At 32.8% G+C, this 15,524-nt stretch overlaps 3 protein-coding genes across 3 annotated transcripts; 2 read left to right on the top strand and 1 right to left on the bottom strand.

Moving 5' to 3' along the window:
- Positions 1-2,484: 2,484 nt before the first annotated feature.
- Positions 2,485-6,645, bottom strand: LOC116351424. Its single transcript, XM_031783524.1, has 5 exons — positions 6,611-6,645; positions 6,146-6,557; positions 5,251-6,082; positions 4,003-5,172; positions 2,485-3,203 (listed from the first exon to the last, which is right to left on the bottom strand). Exons 1-5 carry the CDS (start codon positions 6,643-6,645, stop codon positions 2,485-2,487), a joined length of 3,168 nt encoding a protein of 1,055 aa, XP_031639384.1.
- A 469-nt stretch (positions 6,646-7,114) lies between these two features.
- On the top strand, positions 7,115-7,795 carry LOC116351423 (chromobox protein homolog 3-like). The gene is made up of 3 exons (XM_031783522.1): positions 7,115-7,295; positions 7,369-7,581; positions 7,653-7,795. The coding sequence occupies exons 1-3, from the start codon at positions 7,115-7,117 to the stop codon at positions 7,793-7,795; spliced, it is 537 nt and encodes a 178-aa protein (XP_031639382.1).
- Positions 7,796-11,336: 3,541 nt separating this feature from the next.
- Positions 11,337-14,470, top strand: LOC116351425 (myosin heavy chain 95F-like). Its single transcript, XM_031783525.1, has 11 exons — positions 11,337-11,436; positions 11,528-11,657; positions 11,716-12,134; positions 12,196-12,503; positions 12,574-12,614; positions 12,666-12,740; positions 12,809-12,976; positions 13,101-13,264; positions 13,336-13,491; positions 13,564-14,122; positions 14,187-14,470. Exons 1-11 carry the CDS (start codon positions 11,353-11,355, stop codon positions 14,468-14,470), a joined length of 2,388 nt encoding a protein of 795 aa, XP_031639385.1. The 5' UTR covers positions 11,337-11,352.
- Positions 14,471-15,524: the final 1,054 nt, after the last annotated feature.

Below are 15,524 nucleotides of genomic sequence, written 5' to 3'. Positions count from 1 at the left end.
TTAACATAACCTTAAATTACATGCAATGGTTAAATGGTCAGTGGTTTTGATGATTAAAATTCTGTCAAATATCGTACGACATTTGACAACAATATAAACAACAATCTAGACAAAAATGAACGAAACAAACAGCTGATTCTGCAGTATTTCAAAACGAACATCGTTCACCTTCCTGTGTGGTCCAAATATGTATATAGTAGCAACTTTTCAAGTCATTGGTTGAATGTCGTTTCGAAAGGTGAGACGTTGCCGAATCAGCATTTAACATCGTCGGAACATTTTTGGAGAAAATTCGAGTGACTGACACAAGCAACATCACGATTGAGATAGCTATTATGGTAAGTTTTTATTAAAACACTATTTGAAATTGAATTCGAATTAAAACTAAAATCAATGACTAGATCAATAAATTGGTGTGAATTTTTCAGCCTAAACGTAAACAATTCGACGATTTTTTTGATGGCTTTGACGCGCAGTGTGCTTCAACTGGACTCTTGAATGCAGTACCAGCTTGCGTAAAAAATATTGTTCACACTCAGCGGCTACAATTCGGCATTGAGCTTCAAGCAATTTACGGAAAGAGAACTCGATTCTACTGAACGTTTCATAGAAGAGCATCATCGAAACACAGCTGACGAATTTGACGAGTATAAGAATGTAAGACCTTTCAAGTTTCTTCCCGGACACAAGGCGTTAATATTTGGCATAAAGTCACAACTAGAAGATTTCCAAACAAAAAAAAAGATAACGAAAAAAGTGAAGAATTCGGTTCCAACCGAAAATGAGCTGCATATCGCACTACTCAATCTAATTTCCGTCTTCGCGAAGGACAATCAATTGAAAGTTGTTTTTTCAATAGACTGCATCAAACAATCAGTGTACACAGCCACTGAAAATGCTTCGTTTTGCTCATGTAATGTCATATGTCCTTTGTGTTCTTCATCGATTGGTACAAGATATGACAAGCACTGGAAGAATACTAATGTGTACAAACACTTGCGAACTCATTTGAAGTCCAAAAAGAACGAAAGAACCGCAAACCATCCAACAAAAACCAGACCATCATCAAGCCGAATTGAAGAAATTGTCGTATCTTTGGATGACAATAATAGCGAAATGATGGTGGAAGAGCTAATGGAAGAGGATGTTATCGATTATGAAGGAGATGTGGAGTACATTAATGAGGACCAGATGCCATAGAAAAACGCATTTCAATCATAATAGCAAGTTAAGATGAATTATATCAACAAAAAGTGATAGTAGATTTTAATATCCATGATAAAATAAAATCAGAATCCTTAAGAATAGATAGACTTAATCTATTTTTTTAATTTCTCTTTATTATAAATAATTAACAAAAACGATGAGAAGTAAATTTCTTAAAAAAATGTCTTCGTACTTTTTATTTTTGATCAATATTTTTGGAAAACTGGAAATCAATTGTGAAATTGAGATTGATATGAGGTAAATTGATGGAATTTGTTTAAAATTAAGGTAATAAAAAATCTAGTAAAAAATTAACGAAAAATAAATCATCAATGGTGGTTCACAACATGCGTTTGTATGGGTGGAAGCCGTTGCCGCGTTTCCTATTGAAAAAAAAAAATATCGAATTTTGTTTTGTTTTTAATCTTCTTCTATACATTATTTTACCAAACAAATTCTTACTTTTTCAGTTTTTCCTTCAGTTCTTCATGAAGGCTTGTGTGCATGTTCTTCATAGCTACCGCATTTTCTTTCCCAAATGTATGCACATATTGCAAATCCTGTACTTTTAGGAATGCTTTTGGTTTTTTGTTGGTGTTTTGCACTTTTTTCAAGACAACATTTCCGATTTGTTCTTGAAGAGAACCTAAAAAAAAATTCAATGACATTATAAAATGATGTTTTGGCCTGGAAAATTAGATTTTCCATTGTATTTTAATTTCACTTTACCTTTGGCTAGACCTTTGGACATTGCTGATGTAGATGGCAAATTTGGGGTTTTTGGAAATGCAATCGGCGGCGTATTCGTTTGCTCTGACGTTGTTTGCGTTGTAATCGAAGGTTTTGAACCTGGCATTGGTGGTGGTGGCGGAATTTCCAATACGTTTATTTTCCCAATCTCCTCGTCGATGAGCTCGCGAAGTTTCATCAGTTTTTGACGTTTTTCACCCAAATGCTCATCATTGCACATGTGCATTTCAATCTGTACCATTGATTCCAACCACAATTATCAATGTTGACGTCTATGGAAAATTGCCATCTAGCGACAGTGTTGTAAAGTGCAAAAGCATTGCATTGAATCAAACAATCACTCGCATTCAAAGTATCGCTTTGAAACTAAAGACAATAACCAAAATAACTGAAAAAATTGAAAAATTCACTGAAAATACTTGACTTTATTTTTTATTAAATGCTGAATTTTTATTAAATCATGATTGAATCACTTTATTGTCGACATATTTTTTGAAAAGTATTTCTCGTAAACAACCGCTTTTCGTTTTAGTCCGAATCCGAATCGTCGTAATGCAACGATCCAAAGTTAGCAGAATTATTCAATGTCGTTTGAATGTATGACGTACGTCCTTCTCGATTCATGTCTCCAACATGCCGCAAAAGAATTTCGATTGCTGACGAGCGTCGTGGTGTTGATGTTGTGGATATTGGCGATGCATTTTCAATTAGAGATACGTTTGCCATCGATGAAATGCTCAGTATTGCCGGTACTTGTGACATCAATGGAGTTGACGTATTGCCCATTGACCCAGTGCTTGGAATTGGTGGAGATGCGTTTGACATCGAAGAAGTGCTCGGTATTGCCGGCATTTGTAACATCAATGGTGTTGATCTATTGTCCATTGACGATGTGCTTGGAATTGGAGATCGGGTGTTTGTTGGAGACATTGTGTCGATTGTGGTTGATGAGTCGTTTCTCAAACGGAAAGACACTTTCAAAGCAGGCATTGACTTGCGTCGGGTTAGACTGAATGGCGCATTCTTCGGTTGTTTCAAAATTGACCGAAGTGGAACCATTTGTTGGTTTGGAAAGTTCAAATTTTGCACATCATCGTCAACCAAATTTCCAACTGATTTGGTTCGTTGAATGCGATTTGATTTTTTGGAAATCAAGAGTCGATCCATATTGGTGTTTCTTAAAATGACCACTTTCACCTTTTGGTTGAAACCAGCAATTCGTGCACTTCTTTCTTGAGATCGAGTTACTGAAACAGTTTAAATATAAAAATCACTCCATGAAAATAAAGAAACTATGTTCAGTAAATGTACATTTTATTTTTATGTTTCAATGTCTCTATGTTTCTTTATACTAAGACTAATATAATGAAATATTTTCATAACGATATGACTTTCTTCACAATAAAAAAAATGAGCGAACGAAAAAAAATGAACTTAAAAATAACTGGATAAAAATTGAATTTATCTTCAAAAATTCACTTACGCATTTTGTGTCCCATTTTTCGCGCCGTTTTATGTTCAATAGAACTATAACCAATAAAAATTCAAAATGAATAAGCGATATTAAAAGTCCAACTGAAAAGTGTGTTTAGGCACGAATATATGAAATGAAACCTTAAGGCGCTGTCGAAGAATGAGATGCGATATACAAAAGGCGCCTTAAGGTGTCAAGAACAATAGCAACGTCAAACAAAATGTTAGATACTTAAAGTACTTAGAAAAAGCGGACTAATTTAAACAGCAAATCGTTTTTATTTAACGCCAAGATCGGCGGGATATTTTTTTTAAATATAACATTTTTTTTATTAAAATATCATTTGTTATTATATGTTTTTCGCTACGAAATTTTTGATGGTCTCTAATTTCAATGATGTAGTTTTTTAATTTTTTTTGTTTCTTGTATGCCAACGAAATACATAGCTTTATTACATTTTTAGTTTTATAAATTATATATTAGAATTTTCCAATGGAAATTTAAATGAAATGTGCAGTTGATTTATGGATTATTTTTCATGTTTCACTGACCAAGAATATGAAGATGTTTACGGTAATGGTGGCGTAGAAAATCATTTTGCATTCCCATTGTTTGCATTTTTGCCAAGTAGTTACATTTGATTCGTGTATATTCATCGATGATATGTTTTATAAGAAAGTTTTTGTGTTCCAAATCATGTTCATCTTCTTCATAGTATATTGGATACAGTTGTGACAATCGGATATTACTTAGCACGTCTATGTAAACTTTTTGCTTGAATGTTGACTCTGTTTTAAAACCCGACATCGACTTGATCGCATTGTCAGTTAGTTTACATAGTTGAAATGTACTTTTACATGGAAATTTGGTTCTTTCAGAGATACAAGTGCTTGTGTCCAATCTTTCATTTGTCTCTAGAACCAATCTGCAATGGAAACAGCTAAATTTATTTCCCTTTTCCAAATTTAGCATTCGATTTTCAATCGATTGTGCAACAAAACTAATGCCAGCGTCATGCATATTGTCCGTTATATGATTGCATCGGCCAATTCGTTCCAAACCATCCAGTTCATATAAATAATCATTATTTGTCTCACCATCAGATACATTTTGCACGGGAACATCTCCACTTAAATCATCGTGTAATTTCCCACGTCGAGATGAAACTGATAAAATATTTGATGCACAGCCAAGAGAAATATTTGAACAACCTGATAAACGTATGTCACTTTGATGTAGTAATTTTTTATAGGCTGACGAAAATTGTTGTACTGTTGGGTTGTCATTGTGACCGTTCATCGATCTAGTTGCACCAAAGAACATTTCGAGGTGATCTTGGCTTACCCGATATGTCGCCACAAATGGCATCCAATGCTTTTCGACTACAAACTCATTGTAAATGTTTTTCAAACCAATTATATTCATCACATAACCGAGGAAACCAGTCTTGGATTTTGACTTCCACAATGGAGTTAATCGATGACTATTTTTCCCCCTCTTTTTTAGAGAAAGAATATATTCTTTTGCTTCCTCCAAGAATACGAAAACTTCATTCTGGTTTGTCGGATTTAATGCACTTTTGAAAAGGCTTCCCTCTCGAATTCTACTGGTATTCATGATATCCCACAATTTATCAAACATTCTAATGAATTTGATAGTGGGTCCCGCATGTGTGAACTCCGGTACCTTATTTTGCATTAAAAATTCCATGGAGTCAGCGACGGATTTACTGATGGTCTCCACTGCAGTCCGCACATGCATAATTCTTTTTTGAAAATTAATATGGCGTTTTGTGAGTTTGTGAGTTAGGCCAAAATTACTTTTTACACTAAATTCGACAAGTTGTGCGAAATATTTCCATTCAATTTTCTTTCCCATTCCATCATATAAAACTTCAAGATCTGCCAAAGTATTTCGTACTAGTTTTTCAGAGTGGCTGGGATCAAGGAATGTATGCAATTCATCTCCATTCGCTGGATTTTTAAATGTCGGGCATATTTGATCCGAATCTCCTCTTAGCACACCGCCTAACAATTCACACATTGTTTGGTTTGAAGAATATCCATCGAAGGTCACACTTGCGATTCTGACGTCACATTTTGTAATCTCTTTGATCACTTCTAATAATAGCGCTCCCCGATCTTGGTAATCCAAAGTATCGATAAAATGATATGCAACCGGCAGTTGAAAAAATTCATTGATTGCAGTGAACATCAAAACAATTACTTGTTTGGCAATTAAAGGCTCGTCATTTTGTTCATATTCTTTCGACTTGGCACCATATGTCGCATATCCCAAAAACATTCTTGATTTCGAACACCACTGCACATTTTGCCTTATTCTCATTTCATCAAATATAATACCACCAACCAATTGTATGCCGCGATCTCTCATTTTAGCGGCCTTTTCTTTCAATAGATCCAAAGAATTTTTACATATTCCGGGTGAACCGTCTATGTTACTATTGTGATACCAGGCTTGGATTGTTGATTGATGTGGCAGATGTTTGTTGAATTTTTCTCTCAAATATGCATACGTACGAGGACTAAGGAAATTGATGTTCATGCAAATCGCCCGAACATGATCAGAATAAGGTTCCTTGCCCTTTCGTCCATTGCAAAGGCAATCAATGAAATCCTCTAACTCGACCGTCTAGAAAATTAAAAAAAAAAATAAATAACGTACATTGTAAACAATAAAGACAGTTCAATTTACATTCACAACGCCGCCTAAATCTGGTGAAATATATCGATTAGTTTGGAGTTCGACAATCGATGCATTCAACTGCTTAATTTCATATTTTCTTTGATTCAATTCCTTTCGAAGAAGTACGAAATTATCCGATTTTTCAGCCAGTTTGTGTGTCAGTTTTTCTTTTTCCAATTTCAATGCCATGATTTGTGCTTCATACTCAACTTTGAGGGTGTTCATTTCAGATTTCAATAATTTACAATCAAAACATGACTCTGTATTACTGGCTACATCACTTGTACCATCGCATGAATTATACTGCCCTTCAGTATTTGAATTTAAATCAATTTCATCCGGCGTACTTGTCACAATTTGTTCTGATTGATGTTTTGATTTTTCAAAGATAGTCGGGACAACGTTAGCTCCCAGGTTAAATCTACCACGAGAAGATTTAGTGTAATCACATTCATTGAAATGACGAATACAAACATTGAACATTCCAAGTGCGTTGAAATTCTCATCATATTTTTGAATGGCAGATAGCCAATTGGCTCGCACAGCATCTGTTGCTCTGTGTTAGAAAACATACACGATATTACAAATTGAAACAAAACATCAAAACAAAATAAAAACATACTTGAAAACGTGTTCAAATGTTCCACGATAATTGTCGCAAGTTATAATGCAACAATATTCCTTTCTTTTCCTGCTCATTTTGAATGTCAAATCCCAATTAACGTTTCTGAATCTTTAAAAAATAATAAAACAACGATGAGGTAAAGAACCAGTTCTTAAGTACAAATTTAAAGTAACATTCAAATTTGACAGCTCCTTAAGGCAACGTTTCATACAAAATAGCGTGAATGCAAAGCACACTACGCACTTTACATTTTTGGTGGGAAATTATTTGTTCAATAAATTGGTTTTCCATATTTGGAACACAGATTTTGATTTTCAAAGACAAGTTTTATTTTAAAACATAAATTCGACGCTATGGATGACGAATATATTGTGGAAAACATTATAAAACGTCGTTTTAAGAATGGCAAAGTTCAATATTATCTCAAGTGGTTTGGCTATCCACCAAGTGAAAATACATGGGAGCCCGAAGAACATTTGAATTGTCCAGACTTGTTGAATGATTTTATCAAGTCGAAAGCCAGCAAGATTTTGTGTAAGTCCAATTAAAATTACATTGTGATATATTTTAAAAGAAATCGATTTTTTTTTAACAATACCTTTGGTAGCTGCCAAAATGTCGAATGAAGGTATTCAATACTTGATGTTGTGGAATGACAATTGGGCACAAGCCACAATTGCTTCCGATGAAGCCAAACAACACTGGCCTGAACTGACAATGTCTTTTTTGGAAAATCACTTGGAATTTCGAACCGGCGCTCCACAAAACAATCAACTGTTTGCGGAAACAAGTACATCAGAACAACCGTTGAAAATTCACTGTACGTTATAAACATATTTTTATTGTTTCACATAGAAGAAAAATAGTGCACGCATTTAATTTATTTTTTAGATGTTACTGATATAAGTGGCTTGAAGTACTGGGTGGAATTCCCAAACAATCAATTCAAATTTGTTGACTCTGATGAAGTGAAACAGATCTGTCCACAGCTCGCGGTCGACTATCTAGAGGCACATTTGCAGCTCGACGATTAGTCGCATAAAATTACGATAGCGATTTTACTGCCGCCAATTTCACTCTTTCAATACAATAAAAAAACTAAATGAACATAAATAATGATTCTTATGTGACTTTTGCATAGCAAGTTTCAATAAATGTTGACATCGTCTGAATATAAACAATGGTTCTATATGTTGCTTGTGTTTATATAGCATTATAGCATTATTTGGTATTTGTTTATTCGTACTGTGATATCGAATCAACTATAACTGGCCATGAAAAAACTCATATTGAAAAAAGTTTCATCGTCTGTGTCGCATTCAACCAAGTTCAAATATAATTCAAACACATGTACAAAATAATGACTGAAAAGGAAAACACGGTATAAATGATGTCTCCGACTGATTTTGTTGCCTTCAACGCCTTCAATGTTTGTAATTTTTTTTAACATTCCAATGCACAAAGTATCAATCAAATCAGTTCAAGTTTTCATGTTGTTGTTTTTCACAATTTGATTTTTCAGCTGTTCATTAATAATGTCTGTTCGCATCAAATTCATAAGATAAATGGATTGATTTTGTTTGTTTATTGTCATACTAGTTTTATTAGTATAAAAAACTTATCTTTAATTCAAATTTGATGAACTTACAATTTTGCTAAATAACAATAATTTCCTAAATGAATTGCAATTTTTTGTTAAAAACATCGTTGATAAGAAGTTTTAAGTTCATTCCTCATTGTTAAGGTCTTCATATATAGTTTTTTTCCAAGATGATCGGCCAAAAGATACCGGCGAGAAATCAATTTCAATTTGCTTGCGGGGTTGATCAATAGCTTCAGAGTGAAGTGAGTAAAGTTTCCGATTAAAATACTGCTTTTTACGTGGTTCCGGTAGTTCGAATCGGTGTAAATCTAAATTTTCAATAATTGAATGAAAAAATATAATTTTCAAACAAATCAAACATAACACGAATGTTATACTCACTAATCAATTTCGGAATATTAAGAAATTTTTCCTTCCCAAGCAATTGATTTTCGAAAATTCTGTGTGCCGTCGTTTTTGAGAAAGTGATTTGGCCAAATGCTGCACCAATCAGTACATTATTTTGCTCTCTTTCAATATTCGCAATATTATCGTGATATTCAATTGATGTCGTTGATGTGACATTATGCGACGATATGAATTGCTTTGAAACCTTTCGACTCGCTAGAAACAGATATCGGAGATCGAATTAAATTACATTTCAGCAAAGAATAAATAAATGGATTTACGTTTGGCTAATTCCAAGCACATCTTTGGTTCAACTGGTATCTCATCTTCATCCTTATGTTTGCTCCGCCAATGAGTGTAATAGTTGCCTTTCCTTTGGTAAGACTTTGGGCATCTTGGGCAATAAATACGACAAATTTTTGGTCCATGTAATTTTATGTGGCGTCGTAAATTGTACAATTTTCCTCTAAACTTTTGTTTACATATGAAACATTGTAGTTTCCTTTTCATTTTTTCAGTAATTTTGAAAATTAAAACAAAACACTCTGACACTTGAATACGATATAAAAACAAACGATAAATGACATTTGAATCTCTGCTTGTTTCAATACATGTATTATGAAGTTAGTTATTGAGACTTAATATAAGTTGCTTTAGCTATTGTTCGTTACACTGTCGTTAGATGGCGCGTTAGAAAGCGTTTTGTTCTGCGCCTATATAAATGTACAGAAGATCATTGTGGTTGATTGATTCGATTATCGTGCTACGCAAATACTCTCCGCATGTCAAACAAGCCAATACACTTAACTTGTGTTCCATTTTATTCTCGATTTTATTCCAATTTTAATCAGAATAGCTAGCTTTGTTTATAGTTTAAAATATTTCACGTTATTTATTTGATATAGATAAATGAGATCTACTTTGCTGGCAAATAATTTTATTAGAAATTTTATTTCTCGAAAAACTTTCTTCTAGACTTTTTTTATTCAATCTTTACTTGAGCAACTAGTTGAGCAAGCACAGCCGATCACTGTTCTGTTAGCTGTTCTGAATGTACCTTTTTAGAATAGTATTGCCCAAAGTATTGCTTTTGTGTGAGTGAACAGAACACGGAGCATAGTGCTGCACACTAGGCTGCACATCACAGTCAACTATGATATTTCTAACGGAACTCTCATAGCACTGTACAATACAATACGAAAGATGAAACGAAAAAAACTATGCGAATTGCTCCGACAGGATGAAACATGTTTGAAAATTTGCTTGATTTTTAATACAATATAGCTATAAAATGCTAAGCAAAATACTCTGTTTGCTTGTGTTTTTGCTAGTGTTTTTGTATGGAATTATCGTTGATTTGGATGTTGAGCTATTTAGTCTAGTATTTAGTGAGCTATGCTTGAAGTTGAGGTTATGTATTCGCCGGTCAATCGTACAGTATTCGTCAAATGTAACATATGAACTTACACACACATCAACGTATATAAATAGAAACAGTAAACAAAAATAGTAAACAAATACATGTGCGTTTTTATGTCTAAGATAACATTTTTACGATTTATTCAAATTTTGATTATAAGAAAAAGAGCATGTTCTTTACTTTAAATGAATTTTATGCTAGACTTTATGAAAAGATATTAGATGTTAATCAAAAAACTAGTCAAAAAAGTATAAAAATTATTTTAAAAAAATAGATAGATGTGATGATTTAGAAAATTAATCAGTCAGCTTGAGTAGATGACCTAGTCGATAATAATCACAACTGGCTTGAGATTTTTCTTGGCTTGACCGCTGACGATTGGGTCGTGGATTTGATCGAATAAGCTTTTCGGTACCACTGGTAATTCTGGCAAAACACGTTCAGAAGCCTGCCGATAAAAATGAAGAGAATTACAAATTTGTCGATGTATTGAAAAAAACAATGAATTAACGTACCTTGGACAAATTTTCCTTTGTGCGCGACAATAATCGCTCGAACTTTTTTGAATTTCTTTTGGTCTTGATTTTTTGCTTCGATGCGGATTGAGATCGTGGACTTTTCGGTGGCTGGGTAAGGCGACGCTCAGCAACAATTTCTGCCTTCTTACGAATTGCATCATTTACATTCTGGCTCTCCACTTCAAGTTGATTTTGCCTTTCCATCATGGCACGTTGGGCTCGAGTACGAATTTTCACACGTACGTTACTCATGTTTTCACACGTACGTTACTTTTCACGAGATTTTTCAGTAAATTTATTTCAGCAAGGAAAACAGATTCACAAAATTTTCTCTTTCAAATTATTTTTCTCCGAAGCGAAAAAACAAACTCTGTATTTTTGTCTGTATTAGAATGAACAGAACGTAATGACAGAACAATGTCAATACAATGCAATGTATATACTTTCAATACATGAAACTAAATTTGACAATTTATTTGACATTTAGTGTCACAAACTGGTTCACAGCAAACTTAGCAACAAACAAAAACTTTGACATTTCGACGCACAAATGAGTTGAAGGCGCACGATTTTTCCTAGGATTTTTCAGACTCAACTAAGAATAAAATTGAGAAAACAATTTCAATATAAAATATTGATGTAACAAATGATTCAATTTTGACTATGAATGTCACTGATATTTGTGAAATTTGTGACCGTGAGATTATCTCTTGCTTGAAGCAGAGATTTATCAACGATGAAATTTATGTGAGTAACCATGTGATATATTGAGTCGATTTAGAAGTCGAAAGAGTTATAGAAATATCCAATTAAATTTAAAAAACGTTTCTTCATTCAGACATACATTGCAAAGGTGCTCATTGCAATCAACCCGTATCATCAAATAAATGGAATGTACTCGCCAAACAAAATTGAAGCATATTGTAAAGACACCAAAGATGAGCTGCCACCGCATTTGTTTTCGATTGGTGAGTTTTTTTGCCTGTTTTCTATTAGGTGCTTCCAATTAAATATGTTTTTTTACAGCCAACAGGGTCATTTCGAATATAAACATACGCTCGCAGTCAATTATTTTAACCGGGCAAACTGGATCAGGGAAAACAAACAGCGCAATGTATCTGCTCACATTTATTTCGAAGTCCAAGGTCGGCTTGACCGGTCATGTGATAGCAACCAATATTATTTTTGAAGCGTTTGGAAACGCAAAAACTTCGCACAATTATAATAGTTCTAGATTTACAAAATTATCCGAGATTTATCTTTGTCGTGACCTAAAAGTTGATAGTGTTCAAATGTCGTATCTGCTATTGGAAAGCAGTAGAATTCATGGACAAAATGCAAACGAATCCAATTTTCATATTTTTCATGCTATCATAACGCCAGCTGCTTGCACTATACTTAAAAACCTAATCGATCTTCATCTGGATGAAGCTACGAATTATGCTGTATGTCTTTATATTTTCATGCTAATATTAAATGACCGAAATTCATTTTATTTACTTATAGTATTTGCCGAAATATCAACACAATGAAGAAATAAAAAGGTTTCAAGATTTCGCATTGGTCGATAATGCATTGGTTGAACTTGGAGTGTCCAATGGAGAAAGAGTAAAAATATATAAGACATTAGGAGCAATATTACACCTTGGAAATGTGAGATTTGAAGAAAATAGTTGCCAAGAAGGATGTCAAATTATTTCCTCCACAAGAAATCACTTCATTTATGCGGCTCAACTTCTAGCGATTGAACAAGGAATTCTCAAAGAATATTTGTTGAAACGAAAAATGGAAATGAGAGGCTCGGATCCAATTTTGTAAGTTTTTTTTCACAAACATTCTGATTTCATTCAGTGTTTTAATGAATTCTAATCTAATATATTGCAGTATTCCATTGGATCGTCTGAGAGCAAAAAACTTAAAAAACAGTTTGTGTCAATTTTTATATGAACATGTGTTTCAAAATATTGTTGACCTAGTCAACAAAAATATGTCTTTCAGTTCAGAAGCTTCGACACGATCGCAAATAAATCTATTAGATATAGCCGGTTTTGGTAATTTCAAACTTTCTTATAAATCATTCATAATACATTTCTATTTAACTATAATTTTCTTCTACTAGAGGAGTTTAATATGAAGAACCACTTCGAGCAACTGTGCATAAATTTCATTAATGAAAAAATTCAACAGATGTTCGTCAAAATAATGTTGAAAAAGGAAGAAGAATGGTATAAAAGTGAATATCTAGAAGTACCGGAAATTCCATTTTTAGATAACGATCAAATTTTGGGTAAACAATTTATGTTATTATATAGTTGCTGGAATTTAATTGTGATCAATTCAAGATAATAGCTACATACTTTTCATTTTAGACGTGTTTGAGAATAAATACATCGGCATTTTCAAAATATTAGATGATACTGGCAAAATGCAGAGTCAAACTACATCAGATTTTGTACAAAATATTTTTAACAACTGGACAACCACTTCGATTTTGGTTAGACCAAAGATTCGAGGGATTCAAGAAAACAGTGGATTTATCATTCGTCATTTTGTTGGTGATGTTTTCTATAACGTTGTTAGTATTTGACAATTTTTAAGTTGACAATTTGACAATTAATTCAAAATTTGTATGTATGCGTTTTCAAGGACAATTTTGTGGAGAAAAATCTCAACATTTTACCAAAAAGTATTGATGATTTGTTCCAAGATCTGGGTATATGGAATAAAAAATTAAATAATAAATCGACAACCTTCATACTTAAAACGGGAACAAATGAACTTATAAATAATCTTTCTGAAACTGTAAGTACATTTTGAGTTGTTAACTGCCTCAAAAGAGCAAGCCAATAATTTCTGTTTATGAATTTTTTTCAGGAATGCTCGTTTGTGCGCTGCATTAAACCGAATGCTAGTCAAAATAGAGGCATATTTGATGAAAATTTTGTCGAATCTCAGCTGATTTCATCAGGATCTATCGCATATCAACAACTAATGAAAGCTGGCTTCCCATCTCACATGAGTATTGCTGAGGTATTGAATATGTTCAAGTCAAGTTCAGAATTTCAGCACGTTTCATATGAAAATCAGAAAGATTTTTGCACTTTATTGTTGCGAGCGTGCTGCCTTAAGTGGATTGATTTTAAACTCGGGAACACCCAAATATTTTTCCGTAAAGGGAAAATTCAAAAGTTTTGCGAAAAATTGAAAGAAGACCCAGAAAAAATCAAAGAGCATATTGACCACCTTATATTATTGCGGAAAAAGTTAAGAGTAGCTATCATATTCGCGAGATGTTGTGCTATTATCATATTTCGTCGTAAAGAGTTAAATGAACATCAAATGAATCAGATGCAGCCTGAAGAGCACGGTTATATACCAGCTAAAAAAATTAGACGGAATAAAAAGTTTGCCCAAAGTCCACCCAGTTTTAATGGTAATAAAGATAAATGCTTCCTTTTTTTATGACAGTTTATATTGCCGATTTATTTTTTATGTAGATGAACTTCCCAGTGCTTCAAAACACACAAGGACAACCATTGGAATTCAATCAAATGATGACTTAAATCTTGAAAACCAATTACGAACATTGCTTCGACAAGCAGAAAAGAAAAATGAAGCTTTATCTGAGGACTACCGTCAGCTACAAAAACAAAATGTTGAGCTATCAACTAAATTACAAAAAGTGGAGAAAGAAAATGAAAAACTAATGTGTGAAAACCACAAATTTCGTAAAACCGTTTCTTATATTACACTTGAACACGATTACCAAATGCCTCAATAAATTGAAAAAAAAGTGAGATAAAAAGAAGTTTTACTGTATCAAATCGTTGTTTTTGTCTGTGAAAATCAAGTTCATTTATATTTCTTGAAACGATAACATTTTTAGAGAGAGCACAAATCTTATAAAAACATAATTTTTAAATTATAATTTGGTTTGTTTTGAAAAAATAAATTGTCGGCTGCTTTCTAAAGTGACAAAAAATAAAGCAATTCATAATATGAATTTCATATAAATCAATCTAATAGCGCGCAAGGTATAATAATGTCTGCTAATGTTTAACCTATGCTACAAATTTTTTTAAAAATAGTTTTATTTTTTACATATCTAAATATTTTTCCATTATTTATTTGAATGGTTGAAATAGTAATTATTAATGAAAACTCTTCAAAATGATTCTCAGGAAATAATCTAGGAAATAATGGGCTTGTTTTTATCTTCGAAAATTAAAACAAGATTACGAAAAGCAAAGAACAATAAATTGGAAATGTACTGTTTTCGAATATCTTCCACAGTAAAAATCAATGTTTAATTTTTCAAAACGAAATTCGCTGTGTCGCTTATATTTTTTGAGAAATCTTCATTTTTAGATTCTACTTAAATTACTAGTTTAGTTATAAAAATTTTAGATATTGAGCTTCAAAGTGACAAAAGTGAAATATATACTTGTATCAACTCCTATCGATAGATATGAATATTGATATTAAATTTAAATTATTATACAATATTCGGTATTAAAGTAATTGAATTGTTTTATAAATTACATTCAGCATTCAGAATTGTTAGAACATCGCGTTCGATTTCTTTAAATTGATTTTCAAAAAAATATAATGCATTTATATCTCTATCGACATTTGGTTTAATGACTGTTGCTACGTAGTTATCAACTTTGATGTAATAGTGGTTCTCTTTTTTCACTGGAACTAAATATCCTCTAGTATTAAACGAATACCACGAAGATAGCGCTGCCACTTCTTTTCCTCCAATTCTTTTCTTGTATTCTTTTAGATCGACAAAATCGCCCTTGTACCGCTTTTCTTTTGCCGTTATACCTTGG

Source organism: Contarinia nasturtii, unplaced genomic scaffold (assembly GCF_009176525.2).
Source record: "Contarinia nasturtii isolate CC-2019 unplaced genomic scaffold, AAFC_CNas_1.1 Cnas_scaffold_5433, whole genome shotgun sequence".
NCBI lineage: Eukaryota > Metazoa > Arthropoda > Insecta > Diptera > Cecidomyiidae > Contarinia > Contarinia nasturtii.
The sequence above is the reverse complement of the archived record's forward strand: the minus strand, read 5'-3'. Positions and strand labels throughout refer to the sequence as shown.